This window comes from Mustela nigripes, chromosome 1 (genome assembly GCF_022355385.1).
Source record: "Mustela nigripes isolate SB6536 chromosome 1, MUSNIG.SB6536, whole genome shotgun sequence".
NCBI classification, from domain to species: domain Eukaryota; kingdom Metazoa; phylum Chordata; class Mammalia; order Carnivora; family Mustelidae; genus Mustela; species Mustela nigripes.
This window is the reverse complement of record NC_081557.1, coordinates 237,717,562-237,731,746: the sequence shown is the minus strand read 5'-3', so window position 1 is coordinate 237,731,746 and position 14,185 is coordinate 237,717,562. Positions and strand designations below refer to the sequence as shown.

Below are 14,185 nucleotides of genomic sequence, written 5' to 3'. Positions count from 1 at the left end.
AGTAGGAATTACTAATGTTAATTAATTCTGCATATGTAAATAAAGAAGAAATGAGTGATTGAGGATTTAGGAAATTAGTCTAAAGACAATGAGAAGGAAAGCAAGTAGTTTCAATTAATATTAGAGAGTACATTCTTAGAAATCAGCTTCAAAATTCCATTCAAGATAGAAGAAAATTTTATCTCAAAACAAGTATTTGTTTTATTGATGAACAAGAGTTGAGGGGGCGGGGGATAAAGGTTTTTGCCTGCCTGTTTCAGAGCCTATATGCACTATAGCATGAAAGAAACTAAAACTTTACAAATTCTTCTCAAAGATTGTCAGTTTTGAAATGTTACCTCTTCCCACAAAAAAAAAAAGATATCATTAAGGTTAATTACATGATGCTTATTTAACAACTATGAGAGTTTTAATATTGTAAAACTAAAGCATGCCTTTTAAGACTTGTTTCTATAATTATGTAGTGCTCAAAATTACTGTAATTTTGTGAATTCTATTGAAAAATGATTGCCCATTCTCTGGTTACTATTGTACCTAGCAGCACGATAACAACCCGATTTTGTAAAGTGTCATGTCTTCACACAAAGATTTCCGTGCGAATCCCCCCACCCCTCCCCCCAGGATCAGGAGGACTGCTTTTAAAACGTTAGTAGATGAAGTTCAGGAGCTGGAAGCGAAGTCCCAAGACCCAGGGGCAGTTGTGCTGGGAAAAAGGTAAAATACTTTTTTGTTCTTTCCCAAGTGAACTCTGTGTTTTACTAGGGTTAGAAATAAGGGCTAAAACTTAAATGTTTATCACTTAACATGGAGCTGGCAGGGTCGATGACCTATTCTAGAATCAGAGAGTTGTGGATTCAAATCCAATCTGTCATTCACGAAGCTACTGACCTTAGCCCAGTCGCTCAGTGCTCTTGAGGCTCGGTGTTCTTATCTATAAAATGGGGATAATAATACCTCTCATGGCTAGTTTTTAGAATTAAATAAGATATAATCCATAAAGCTGGTATCTTGGTGTCTTGTTCTTAATGAGCTTTAAATAAATGGTTGTCACAAATATTATTGTATTATTCAAATGAAAGAGGAAAAAAGTCTTTCAGCTTGAAACAGTAGCCGTAATAAAATAACAGTGAAAATCAGAGCTTGATCTAGAGCCCCGTGCACAACAGTAACACTTAGCACGTATTCGGAGCTGACCTGGGCATGTGTCACCTATGAGGTGAATTACGTCTTCCAAGTCCCTAGCTCACTACCACCCTCCCCCCAATAAAAGCAGGGTCAGAAACCTAATCAAACTGACCACATTCACAAAGCATTGTGGGAAAGAAATTAAAAGTGTTTGAACACAGTCTATGACAGAACACAGTTGGGAAGATAATACCAGTTTCAGTCACACTACCATGAGCTCAGGTTTTGTCTACACCAGAGGAAATGCTTTGCTCCCGTATCTGTCACTGTCATCACGATTTGCTATTGTTACTCGGTCTGACACAGTTCAGTGAGTCTCAGACCAGGAACTCAAGCTGAGACCTTGGCTTCCAGCCTTCCTCAGTTGCCTGAGGCCGGGGGGCACCGGTCACTCACACACCAGTCCGCGCCCCTCCCGTAAAGGGCAGAGCCCACTGTGCATCGAGCGCTCACTACATGTAGGTGATGCACGTATCCCGCCATCTACGCTGTTGCATGGGACTCCCAGAAACAGTCCTGTGCGAGTTAGTCACCCCATTCATTCCAGTTGAATAAACTGGGACTTAGAGTAAGTTCTCAGTCAGAAGTCACAGAGCACCTTCCGGAGCCCCTTGGAGACAGCAGCAAAAACAGCCTCCACCAGCCTGACAGAGTTCTTAACCACTGTCTGTCGGTGCCCCTGTGTGTAGGATGGAAATGATAACACCTGCTTTCAAAGTTATGAGAATTCTTCTCCCTCTACCTTCCCCTCATCTCTGTCCCTTCACCGAAACGTCTACGCCAGGTCCATTGTCTGGCCCAAGTGTCCCTCAGTCAATTTTTCTCTCTTTCACTCTAGCTATAAAAAGGATGTGCTAGGTTTCTAGCTTACAAACTTGTGAATAAAACTATTTACTGACAACTATTAGGGAAAGAACTATTACTATTACTATTAATACCCTTAGAAGTCAATTCCTTATATTTGTAAGTATGTTCATAAACCTTACTTACGCCCCACATGTGATGTTTGGTTCTCCTGGTTTTTCGTATATTATAGGTGACTTCAGTGATTCCTAAACCCACACTGAGGTTGTGGTGTAGTGACCTCTTGGTCCTAAAGATTCAATAATTCTGTGATGAAGGTATTCCCCACCAATTTAAAAAAAAAAAAAAAAAAAGTCAGGCACCTGGGTGGCTCAGTTAATTAAGCATCTCACTCTTGATTTTGGCTCAGGTCATGATCTCAAGGTCATGGAATTAAGCCCAGCATCAGGGCTCCCTGCTTAGGGGGGAGTCCCCTCCCCCTACGCTCACTCCTAGCTCTAAAATAAATAAGTCTTTAAAAAGTAAATGAACAAACACTCTGGAAAACAGTATGGAGGGTCCTCAAAAAGTTGAAAATAGAGCTACCCTATGACCAGCAATCGCACTACTGGGTATTTACCCTAAAGATACAAACGTAGTGATCTGAAAGGGCACGTGCAGCCCAATGTTTATAGCAGCAATGTCCACAATAGCCAAACTATGGAAAGAGCCTAGATGTCCATCAACAGATGGTTGGATAAAGAAGATGTGGGACACACACACACACACACACACACACACACAATGGAATATTATGCAGCCATCAAAAAATGAAATCTTGCCATTTGCAATGACTTGGATGGAACTAGAGGGTATGATGCTAAACGAAGTAAGTCAATCAGAGAAAGACAGGTATCATATGATCTCACTTATCTGAGGAATTTGAGAAACGAGACAGAGAATCATAGGGGAATGGAGAGATAAACGAAACAAGACGAAACCAGAGAGGGGGACTAATCATAAGAGACCCTTAATTGCAGGAAACAAGCTGAGGATTGCTGGAGCGGAGTGGGGTGGGAAGTGTGGGGTGACTGGGTGATGGACATTGGGGAGGGTATGTGCTATGGGGAGTGCTGTGAATTGTGTAAGACTGATGAATCATAGACCTGTACCCTTGAAACAAATAATACAGTAGATGTTAATTTAAAAAAAATAGATACAGTAATATTTTAAAAAATAACAATAAATGAATGATTGAATGAGAGTGGCCCCTGATTGTCTCAGTAGGTAGAACATGCAGCTCTTGATCTCCAGGTTGTGAGTTCGAATTCCATGTTGGGTATAGAGATTACTTAAAAAGATAGAGAGAGAGAGCCTGAAAGGAATATAGTGGATTCCACCATAAATGACCAGCTTTTCCATAGCAAGTGCATCAGACAAATTTCCTGCTGTTGCCTTATTTGCCTAAAATAGCTGTACAGCTTTTCTCGAGAACTCAGAAATGCGTTAGCTCTTAGCTTAAGGCCACAGATGGAAACCCGTGGTATAACACTTACCCCGTGTTGCTGTTGCTGCCCATCCACAACCAGAAGGATGGTGACCACAGTGCCTTCCTGCTGGATGATGGCCGGAGGGGGAGGGAAGAAAAACAGCAACTCATTGGAAAAGCCTTCATGCGAAACAGTGACATCCTAGAGCAGTTGGGAATTGTCAGATTGGTTTTATTGTCAGATTGGTTTTACTGCCAGGATTGTTTTCCTTCAAGACTTTATTTTTAAGTAATCTCTATACCCAGCATGGGGCTCGAACTCACAACCCCAAGAAGATCAAGAGTCGCATGCTCTACCAGTTGAGCCAGCCAGGCACCCCACTTCCAGGATTATTTTAGGAGACTTGGAGAATGAGATTGATGTAAAATTTCAAAAAAGGTAGCTAATCTTATCTATATTTTCAAAGAGGAAGTAATTGTGATTTCTGTGTAGTCAAGTGATATCAGACTTATTTTAGTTCCAAAATACCATGTTATTTTCTGCCTCCCAGTCTTTGCACATGCTGTTCCCTTGTCAAGAAGCTGATATCCCCCCCCCCCATAGATGGGGCAGTCCAATTCCACCTCAACTCAGGTGCATCACCTTACCTTTTCTGAGATAACATTAATTCCCATTCTGCTATCTGAGCTCTTTATGTTTCTATAATTATACTTACTGCATTGTATTATGGTGTGTTTATAAACAAACACATCATACTAGATGTGAGCGCCTTGAAGGAGAGGCCTCCTTTTTAGTCTTACCTGCAACCCAACACCTAGCACAGACCCAGGAACACAGTAGCACTTGATAAATATTTGTCAAATGAGTGATTGAAGGGCCCAGAGAATGAACTGAGGAATGAATGAATGGATGAATGAATGAGTGGCTGAAAGGATGGCTGAATAGTGGGTGGTAAAGAGGTGACTGACCCATGGATAGTTAAATAAAAATACAATACACAAGAGCATAGAATTATATAGGTTACACTTCCCAAATGAGCCATGTCCAGAGTAACCCTGGTTTACTTCATCATAGAACAATGCAGTCTTGTAAATTGATCGTCCCCCATTTTTTTCAATCTCCTCTGAGCACTGTGTCAGAGAAATTCGGACTTGTAAGCACTGTGTCCAGACTAGCATTTACAACCATTTATTTCTCATGTTTAGTGATGTGCAAAACTGCAACATTTTGGTTAAAAGTCTTAGAAATAGTATATCACTCACCATATTATCCAGTGAATTCGATACATTTATTCCAATTTTACACTGAAATTGGGGGAGGGGGGAATGTATTTCGTCACCTAAGTACAGTATATTTTCTTTTTGAACCTTGGGTTATGATAGAAATCAGTTTAAGTCTAAATATTGGGACAATAAATGCAAGCCTTACTTCTGATCTTTGTGTAGCGATGGCTTACTATTTTTGGCTAAGAAAACAACTGATATAACACCCAGTGCTCATCACATCACAGCACTGGGTGTATAGGCAACTGATGAATTGTTGAAAACCACATCTAAAACTAATGAGGTACTGTATGTTGGCTAATTGAATTTAAATTAAAAAAAAAGAAAAGAAAACACCTCATATAGTATGAAACCCTGTTTTTGTGGATAGGCTCCAATACTAGGGAGCATAGCATTTACAATTTCAAAATGAAAAAAAAAAAAAAAACTTATGAAATTCAATTTTTTTTTCCCATAGGTTTATAGCAAACATTTGCTGGGGAAAAAACCTAAACCATTTGTTCTATAAATATAAAGGCATTCATAGTGTTTATATTTTCTATAATGTAAACATATACTTCATAGCAGAAATACAAATTTTTTGGAATATAGTCCTCTTGGATCTCATTGGGAGGGCATTACATCTATAAATTATAATATCTTACCTTTTCTAAAACAAAACAATAGCAAAAACAAAAGTGAATTCAAAAACCTAATGCTTTAAAATAAGGAACTGTAGACACTGGGCTCATGGGAGACAAGACAATTACCTCTGGATGTCTTTCATGCGTTTGGGAAACACTGCATTTTACAGATAGGCAAATAGGAAGAGAGTCATGATTTTTTATATATCACTGTAGACATATGCCAGCAAAACTTCAGCAGCCATTACTAAATAGAACTTTACCCTTACTTTCTGGAGATCTATTTTAATGACTCCACCAGAATAGCTTGCCAACCCAACACCAAAACAATTGCAAATTTACCACTCTTCAAAAATAACTGAAAATGCCTTTAGACAATATGTTCTAGGACAGTAAATGGGTTTTTACCTATACTTATTATTTCTAAATAGAATTATTATTTTAAAACATTAAAATTAATTATTTTAAATTATTAATTTAATTATTAAATAATTATTTTAAAACATTACAATACCTTACTGTTACCAAAATATCTAAGTTGAAACATTTTAGTGGGCTTGGAAATAAGGTAACAGTATTTAGGTGGTACTTTCATTACTGCATTGAACAAATTTAGACCTTGCACAGCTTGGTATGTAAATGAAAGTCCACACAAAATTAACACTACTGACTAAGAGTCGTGATTATGGTGGGGTTTTAATGAGAAGGTTCTTTAAAGTCTTTTCCTTCTTGTCCCAGTGTTAAGCTATTCAAGAAAAACTGAACTTCTAACATGTCTATTAAGGTTAACATGTTCCCAATATACTATGTAATGTGACTTGAGAGTAACAGCAGTACCTATAAATATCAAGGACCTAGAACTATGTAATTCTGAAATGATGAGCAGTTCCCAAAAGGTAGGATAAGGCTAGAGAAATACAATCACCATCACTTATTATTTATTAAGCACCCTCCTGTGAATGGCATTTCTATTTCATAGGAGGGACTCTGCCCTATGAACACTAAAGCAAGAGGTTCAGCATAGCTCAAGGGAAAAAACAACAGAAACCTAGTAGTTTTCATACCAGGGAATGGAGTGGGGGCATTGGAAATTAAAACTCATACGCAGCAAAAGACATCTTGTGTGGAGCTGATGTTGACTCTAAGCCAAGGTATCAGAAAGAATCCTCACAAAGTTATCTCCTGTTTGGGGATGATCTCTGTTCTCGTTGATTTTTTTATATGATCAATTCCTTGCGAGCTGGGGGAGGGGTAAAGACAGGAAGGACTAGCATTCATTGAGTGCTTCCTTCCTAAGTGTCAGTCACTATGGTAGAAGCCATACAATTCCCTGAATCCCACCATTGGCAGGGGAAGGGTGGGGGTGGTTAGGGGTTTTCCTTCTCCTGTGGATGTGAGAGGACCAAGAAAGGTTTGCCTGAGGCGACCCAGCTCATAAGTAACAGACTCAGAATTAGAGTTAAGACTCCAAAGCCCTTTCTCTGTCCCCAGTACTGCGCTCCTTTTCCAAGAAAGAAGCTTTCTTATTGCTTTTTTTTTTTTGAACACTAGACATGACCTAGATGTTACAGCTGAATAAAAGGATAGCCTCATATGAACCATTACAAAACAGACCTGCATTATCTTATACATGTAAGTTTCATAATATGAAAGATAAAAGTCTCACGTCTCCCTTCTTAACATTGAATGCTATAATATTAAAGTATTATGCATGTAGCAAGGCCAGCCTGAAACCTGGAAAATGTATCTGGGGAAGAAGAAGCTACATAATGATACATTGCCATCCTCTAGATGTCTGTGGTCATTTCCATCGTACACACCAGAGACTTCCCAGCACCCCATCCCAATGCTCTGCTAACAAAATCAGACCACCTGCTGCTAAAGCTGCCGATTTCCTCAAAGCAGTTACAGATTTTAGAGTTCCTTGGGGTCCCCAGGTCTGCAATGTTAGATCATTTTAGGAATAGAGCAAGAAAAGCGTCTCTAAAAATGGTCCCTTCTCACTCCCCGTATCTGTTTATTTCACTGGCAAAAACAAGGTTTACGACTATTTGCAAAACCACTGGAGTTTTAGATTAATTAGCTTTGTTGCCTTAACATAGCTAATTCTCAGTGACAATGAACTATGTCTACTAAACACCCGTTAACATCCCTAGACTTTAAAAAATATGTGTCGAAGATAAGTAGAAATGTCAACATTTCTAAATATTTTACTTCAGCAAAAGCCTGAATGTTTGTGTAATTCCGAGTTCCTTCTGCAGAGGATCCTTTTATTTTTATTACTTGTATATGATAAAAATGGTTCCATTTCAGGATTTCAAAAAATTTGGCAAAATACAGAACTGACATAACTTAGAACAATTTAACTAAAACTTTTATAGTGGGAAAAACACAAGAAGGAAATTTTTCAACTGAGTCCATTCCAGTGATTAAAACAAAATTGCATAAACATTTGCTGTAACACATGTGGGTTACTTAGTAGCTCTTTATGCTTATTATGTTCTTTGATATCAAAGCAAAGTTCTAGAAATCAACCACTAGAGAAATGGCATGATTGGGAGGACTGGTGATGTTTAAAGTGCATTTCACAATTACTGCTTGAATTCATTTATTTGACAAATAATTGGCTTCCTACTGTGGGAGACATCATTCTACGTGCAGTGGAAAAAAACAGATGCATTATTTCTTGCAGTGTGCTTTTAGAAGTTACATAATTAATTACATGGATTTGTTTCTGTGGAGAGTATTCTAAATATCTATTGAAAAATAAATATTTTTCCATATCATTTTACCTAGTATTTTCTGGAAATAGGGTTTTGGTTTCTTTCTTTTTTTTTTTTTAATAACATTAAGGAACACATTTCATACCATATTGGAGTGGTAATGGAACTTTTCTAGTGAAAAAGTCTATGAAATTTCTTTTTTGTGTAATTTTGAGGATTTCTTTACATAGCTAAAAAGTTATTATTTTACACAAAAATATGTGCAAAGTAGGACGAAGATCTATGGTAATAATTTCTGTGATTCCAAAAATACTATGCTTAGACTGCACTCAGTAAGTCAACCAGGATTTTAGAAGTTAATAACCCTGACGGCCGACTTTGTATTTCCTGTTAACCATATTGTACAGGGTCTGTATCCCCATTTGACTTCAAGATAACTGGGGGTGGGTGGGGAAATCTTTGGGCTGGATTATTGGGAACAAAACTCTCCTTAGCTATGGGAAAAACTGGCCTTGAGAGCATCTAACTACTTTAAATCTCATTTGCCCTCTGAGAAAGTGGGGTAAAAAGAAACCCTAGACTCCAGACTTCTCAAGCAATCTTTTGTTTAAGTCGAACTCACTCTGGTGGTCCTGTGGGCACGGTGGGGTCTCTGCCGAGTTGATAATTCATTTCACACATTTGCACCTGCTCGGCAGCCTCACGGAAAGGGCACAACTACTCAAGAACGTCTTTAAGAAGAACCATGTGAACTTGTACCGGTCAGAATCATTACAACAAAACCTGCTCCGTAAGTATCTGAGTTCGGATTCATAAATAAATTCTCTGCCGTTCTGCCTAGCATTTACGAGAGCTGCATTTTGACTGCAGGAATATTTAACTATTTAAACTTAATACCTTTTACCCGTTTTGCTTCTTTTTGACCCATTACATAAATAACTGGTGTTCAGAGAAACCTTTGACCACAGCCATCTCACTTACAGCAGACAAGACAAAGCATTTTCAAATCTTGCTGCTTTCACTCGAAGAAATAATATTTCCACATGCCCCTTGCTTCCTTAAATCTTAAAAAGAGCTAGTGAAATAAATCTTAACTCTTAAAAGCTCCCTCTGTATTGTTATTTTTTTGACTTGAATAACTTTGCAAGGGTTTTTTTCAGTTTTCGGACAGCACTGTGAAACATATATTTCCCCCCCTTCAAAAATATTTATGAATATTTCGAGTTGTAAGAAATTATTAGGTATCAGGCCCTCTTAACATTTCAAGGATCTAAAAAAGAATATAATATATAAAGCCCTGTAGTAAATGTATTTGTGTTCGTAATATATCTTTTGTTTCATGTTGTTTCCACATGTAATTTATTTTCATTTATATATACTCGTGTTTAATGCTTTTGCCTTTTATGCTTCAAGAGGGCTTTTCTAAAGATGTGACCCCTGTGGGGGTCATTGCTTGTCCCCAGCCATGCTGGGGCATGAAGGAATTTATCTGTAGACGCAGAGAGCCAAGGACAGTGTTGTCCCAAGGATAAAGACTTTTCCAGTACTGGCAGTGAGGGTGTTTATCTCTGCCTCCTTCTCACTTTTATTATTCCGTCTCATGCCTCTGGTCTGGATGGAAGTATATGTGCCTGCTAGACTAGACACCCCCTCCCCCCCCCCACAAATGCCAGGAAGCAAAAAGTGGATGGCTTAGATTTGAGATGCGGCGGGGGTGGGGGGTTGTTGAGAACACCTGCTCATTCATGGGGGGCAGAGTTCAGAGAATGTCAGCTGACAGCCTGCGGTCAGCGCACTCTTCGTGGTGCCGTTGAATCGGCATCATTTCCAGACATAAAAACAAGTGTCTTCATGCCTGCTTTTGAAGGCAGGAGGGCCATAGAGGGGCCCTAAGTTAGAAAATGAGTCCTTTGCACTCAGAATAACAGATTTCCAGTGACCTGACCATGATCCTTTCTGTTTTATCTGTAACTTACAGATGGGTATGCTTTCTCACAAGATGAGAACGGAATCGTGTCACAGTCTGAGGTGATTCGAGCATACGATACCACAAAGCAGAGACCTGAGGAGTGGTGATGGGACAGGCGCAGCGAGGCGGGGGCTACTGGGACTCGAAAGGGGAGTTCCCGGTCTTACCGGACCTGCTGACCAATTCCAGTCTGGTCCCGGAAGGCGAAAGTGGATCTGAGCTCATCTCGTTGATCGACCGTCAGATTCGTGTATATTAGACATAAGCACTGTGCAACTCTACTGGAACACCATCTCTTTCAGATTTTTTAAAGTATTTGCTAAGTCTTTGTAAGCAGAAATTGAAAATTACCTTGTATCTTGCCAGAATGCTTTCTTAAACTGAGACTCGGTCAGTACTCTTAGGCCGCTACTCTGGGGCTGTAACTAACTAATGGGGTTTATTGGCTATACCATAAGGTGACCAACCACGAGAAAACTCTAAAGTGGTAATAATTTATAGGGACTCTTGATATCCAGATTTAGATTTCAAATATGCTGGGGAAAAAAAAAAAAACCAGCACTCTTCTCTAAGAAACTGACTCACCTTCCTGAGCAAAATTTCTAAACAAGACATTAACAAGTGTTTGTGTCAAAAATTGTCTCGAGAAATGTTTGCCAAAGACGTTCAGTAAGTGTATTTATCATTCAGTAGCCATTTGCCCAGAAATTTAAGAGAAAGTTTACCTCCAGTTATGCTGTAAGATCTGCATGCTTGACTTTTCAAATATAAGAGTGATTTGCAAAAATGAGTATTTCAAGGCATTTGCTACTAAAACCCGTGGTGTTGCACCTTTGGCCTTACAAATGCTTCTTTGTTGTTTGTCTTGTTTACTTGTTCACGTTGGAAGGCACATGTGGCTATGGGACTCTGTCATTATGATACTGATTTTTAAACCATGTGTATGTCTCTGTCATTTCTGATGAGGGGGTCCTCGTCCTCATCATTTAGATTTTTCTAAAAATCTGGCTTCTGCAGAAGATTGAGTGCTGTCATTTTATCTTAATGTTTTCTCTCTCAAGAAAACTATGCTTAGATATTTATGTGAGCTCCCCAGTGCTTCTGTGGAGATGTTTGGAATACCACTGTCGGATAAATGCATGGGCTTTTGTAATGTACATAGGCTCAGCTTTTGTCCTGTGTTTGGGTTCTTTCTACCAGTTCCTGCTAGAGATGCCCACTGCCGTACATAGCACACCCTGTGTTCTGGTAACCGCCCTGTACTTAAACCTGAGAATTACTTCACAGCTTGCTTGTCAAGAGCTCCCCCAAATTAGTCACACACTGCTAATTGGGAGAAATAAGGAGTACATATTCCCCCTTTTAAAAACAGCTATTTTACTCAAGCCTATAACTTTATGGTCAGAGACACTCTTCATTACAAGTAGATTTTGTTACTATGTTTTTAAATGTATGTTCAGTTTAATTTTTTTTAGCATTTCCAAGTCATCTCCTGAAAAATGCCTGTTTTGCTACCAACAATCAATGGTGAAGGGGCTGTTTAAAAACCACAACCAATTTTCTATGCTCTTTTTAAAATGATGCTTTCATTTAAAAAAAAAAAAAAAAAGGAATTCTAGTTTTCAGATACACTTCAGAGATTGAAGCAAACTTTTTGCCTTTTATTCAGAAGCCTGTTTGCCTTTATGTGGACTTACCAGCAAAATAGGTAGAACTTACTCTTTTTTTAAAAGAAAAGTCAACTAGAATTGCAAGGAGAGGTGATTTTCCAAGTCACTGCTTAAGTTGAAAATTTTCACATTTTTTTTACCATTTTTCTTCATCTAGATTTAAAATTAGGTGATATGTCATTTCCTTCTCTGTATTTTTAGTTATTTAGTTACAAGTGTGCCTCCCCCATTTTCTAGAAAGGAGAGAGGTTATAACATACATAATTCTAAAGGGGGCAAGGAGTTGACACAGTTCACTTCCTAGACCGTTCCCATCTGGGGTTCAGGTTAAGAAAATTGCGAATCGAAACACCTAGAAAGACCACAGGTGTAAGGGTCTAAGACCATCTTCAAAACTCAGAAGTCACAGATTCTTTTCTACTGAAGGGATGTTCGGAGCGACTTTCCTGGGCCTCCCTGTGGTGATAGTCAGGGTCAAACCACACAGATCACAAGAATGAGGTCCATCCCTCTGGAGAAACACTTTATCGAGGCTACAGACAAGAGATGCTTCCCTTGGCCTCTACCTCATCAGCGGCATCCTTCTCCCAAATTTCAATACCAAAATATGATGACTATAATAGAACAGAATCTTCTGGCTTAAAAATAATAATAATAATAAAAAGTTTTATATTTATCTTAAAACATGGATTGTTTCTATGGAGCTCTTCAACGTGAGTAGAATACCCATGGTTAATTCATGTATGAGACCGTGGTCTGAAATATGACTAAGTTAAGTCTTTATTGTCCCGTAGTCCTATTTTTTTAATTATTAAGTCAATTCCTTTGCTTCTTGGGTGAGAGAGGATGCTGGCAGCAGGGAGTGACCTCCTTGGTAAAACTTAAAACATACCCTTGCAGTCGCAGTGATTTTATAGTGTTAGAGAAAACCTCTGAATTTTTAACCTTCCAAAGAGGGGGAGGAATGTAACAGTTTTACCAAGATTAAAACAGCTGAAGTGACTTTTAAATTGTATTTTCTGAAATAAAGGACACATACTCTTCAATTCAAAAGCCCCTTATAGGGACTTTGGCAAATGCTAACACCGTCTTGCTTTACAATGTTTACAATTCAGAAAATACTACTTACAGCAGAAAAATCCTCATTCATTTAACATTGAAAAGCTGGGAGTTGCTTCTTTAATGTTGAATTGTACACAGTGATATTGAGCATGAACTTTCTAAATGTTTTCTATATACATATAAAAATATACTGGTGGCTCACACCCAGAAAGATGCTATTTGGCAGAAATTGTTAGCAGGAGAAGGGTGTTTCTCAGGAATGTAGCAAATTTAAAATGATCTATGTGCTGCCTACTCTCCTACACCCCATTCGGTGTCTGACGTGAGCCTGATTCAGCAGTGTTGCAAAGTTAATGGAAAACCTTTTTCTAATCAAGTCAGGTGAACGTGTACTCTTATTCAATAATATTATTCATTTACATGAATTATATAGTCATTGAACGGAGTCAGTAATTCCTCTTAATGTTCAGGGGGAAAGTGAATTCCAGAAATCATCACTTATTCTGATTATTACGTTTTACATTTTAATTTTGCAGTTTAGCATTCTAAATGACAAATATGAACCTCACATGATAACCTGTTCTGCATTGTGTGCATTGTACATCACTGATAACTTGTCATTTGAAACGTTCTTTCAGGAAATGAATGCTAGTCTAAAAGTAATAGATTGTACATTTGTAGTTTTTAAATTATCTGTAACAGTGTCCTAATTATTACCATGCTAAATGATCATCAATGTATATTTTTGTGCAGTTTCCCTATGACAGTTCTTGGTTCTAAAACTTATTTTATCAAATAAGTCTATATATAATCTTATAAATAACCATTTATAAAATTTATCGAGAAAACACCCACCCCATTCACATCACGTGGACCTGATCTGTGGAATTCTTTTTGTAAATTCATGTAATACCATGCAGCTCGGTGCCTAATAAATGCTTTTTAATGATGAACATTTCTATAACCCTTCTCTAAGAGATCATAATCTGATTTTTCTCACATTAAAATAACTGAAGTCACTTGTGAGACTCTGTTATACTTTGCTGCATTTTAATTAACCTTCAGTGGCTGTTAAAATGGAATGTAACTTAAACTTTGAAGGAAAGGAAATAAATGTTTTCCATTTTTCGCCTTGATTTATTTTCTGTATGAAAGCAGCTGTGTTTCTGATAGGTTTATGGTTTGCATGAATTAATATTTAAAGTGGCCTAGGCCAATGCATGGCTACTGCTGTAAATCTTGATGTTTATTTCTGCCTTATAAAATTCTATCATGGCCTACCTGGAATTTAATATTCGGTGGACAAATTAATTGGCTCTCTGCATCACTTTTTTTTTAAATAAGTAAATTATTTTACAAACAAATTTGAACAAATTTAATTGCAACTTTTGTTTAGC

General features: G+C 38.0%; 1 protein-coding gene across 3 annotated transcripts in view; it reads left to right on the top strand.

The window, feature by feature from the left end:
- Positions 1-13,924, top strand: part of ATP8A1 (ATPase phospholipid transporting 8A1) — a 234,470-nt gene extending 220,546 nt beyond the window's left edge. For all 3 annotated transcript variants that reach the window (XM_059383312.1, XM_059383321.1, XM_059383304.1), the window contains 3 exons: positions 622-714; positions 8,786-8,877; positions 10,066-13,924. In XM_059383312.1, coding sequence (XP_059239295.1) covers positions 622-714; positions 8,786-8,877; positions 10,066-10,163 — 283 coding nt within the window. In that variant the 3' untranslated portion in view covers positions 10,164-13,924. The remainder of the gene's footprint in view (positions 1-621; positions 715-8,785; positions 8,878-10,065) is intronic.
- Positions 13,925-14,185: the final 261 nt, after the last annotated feature.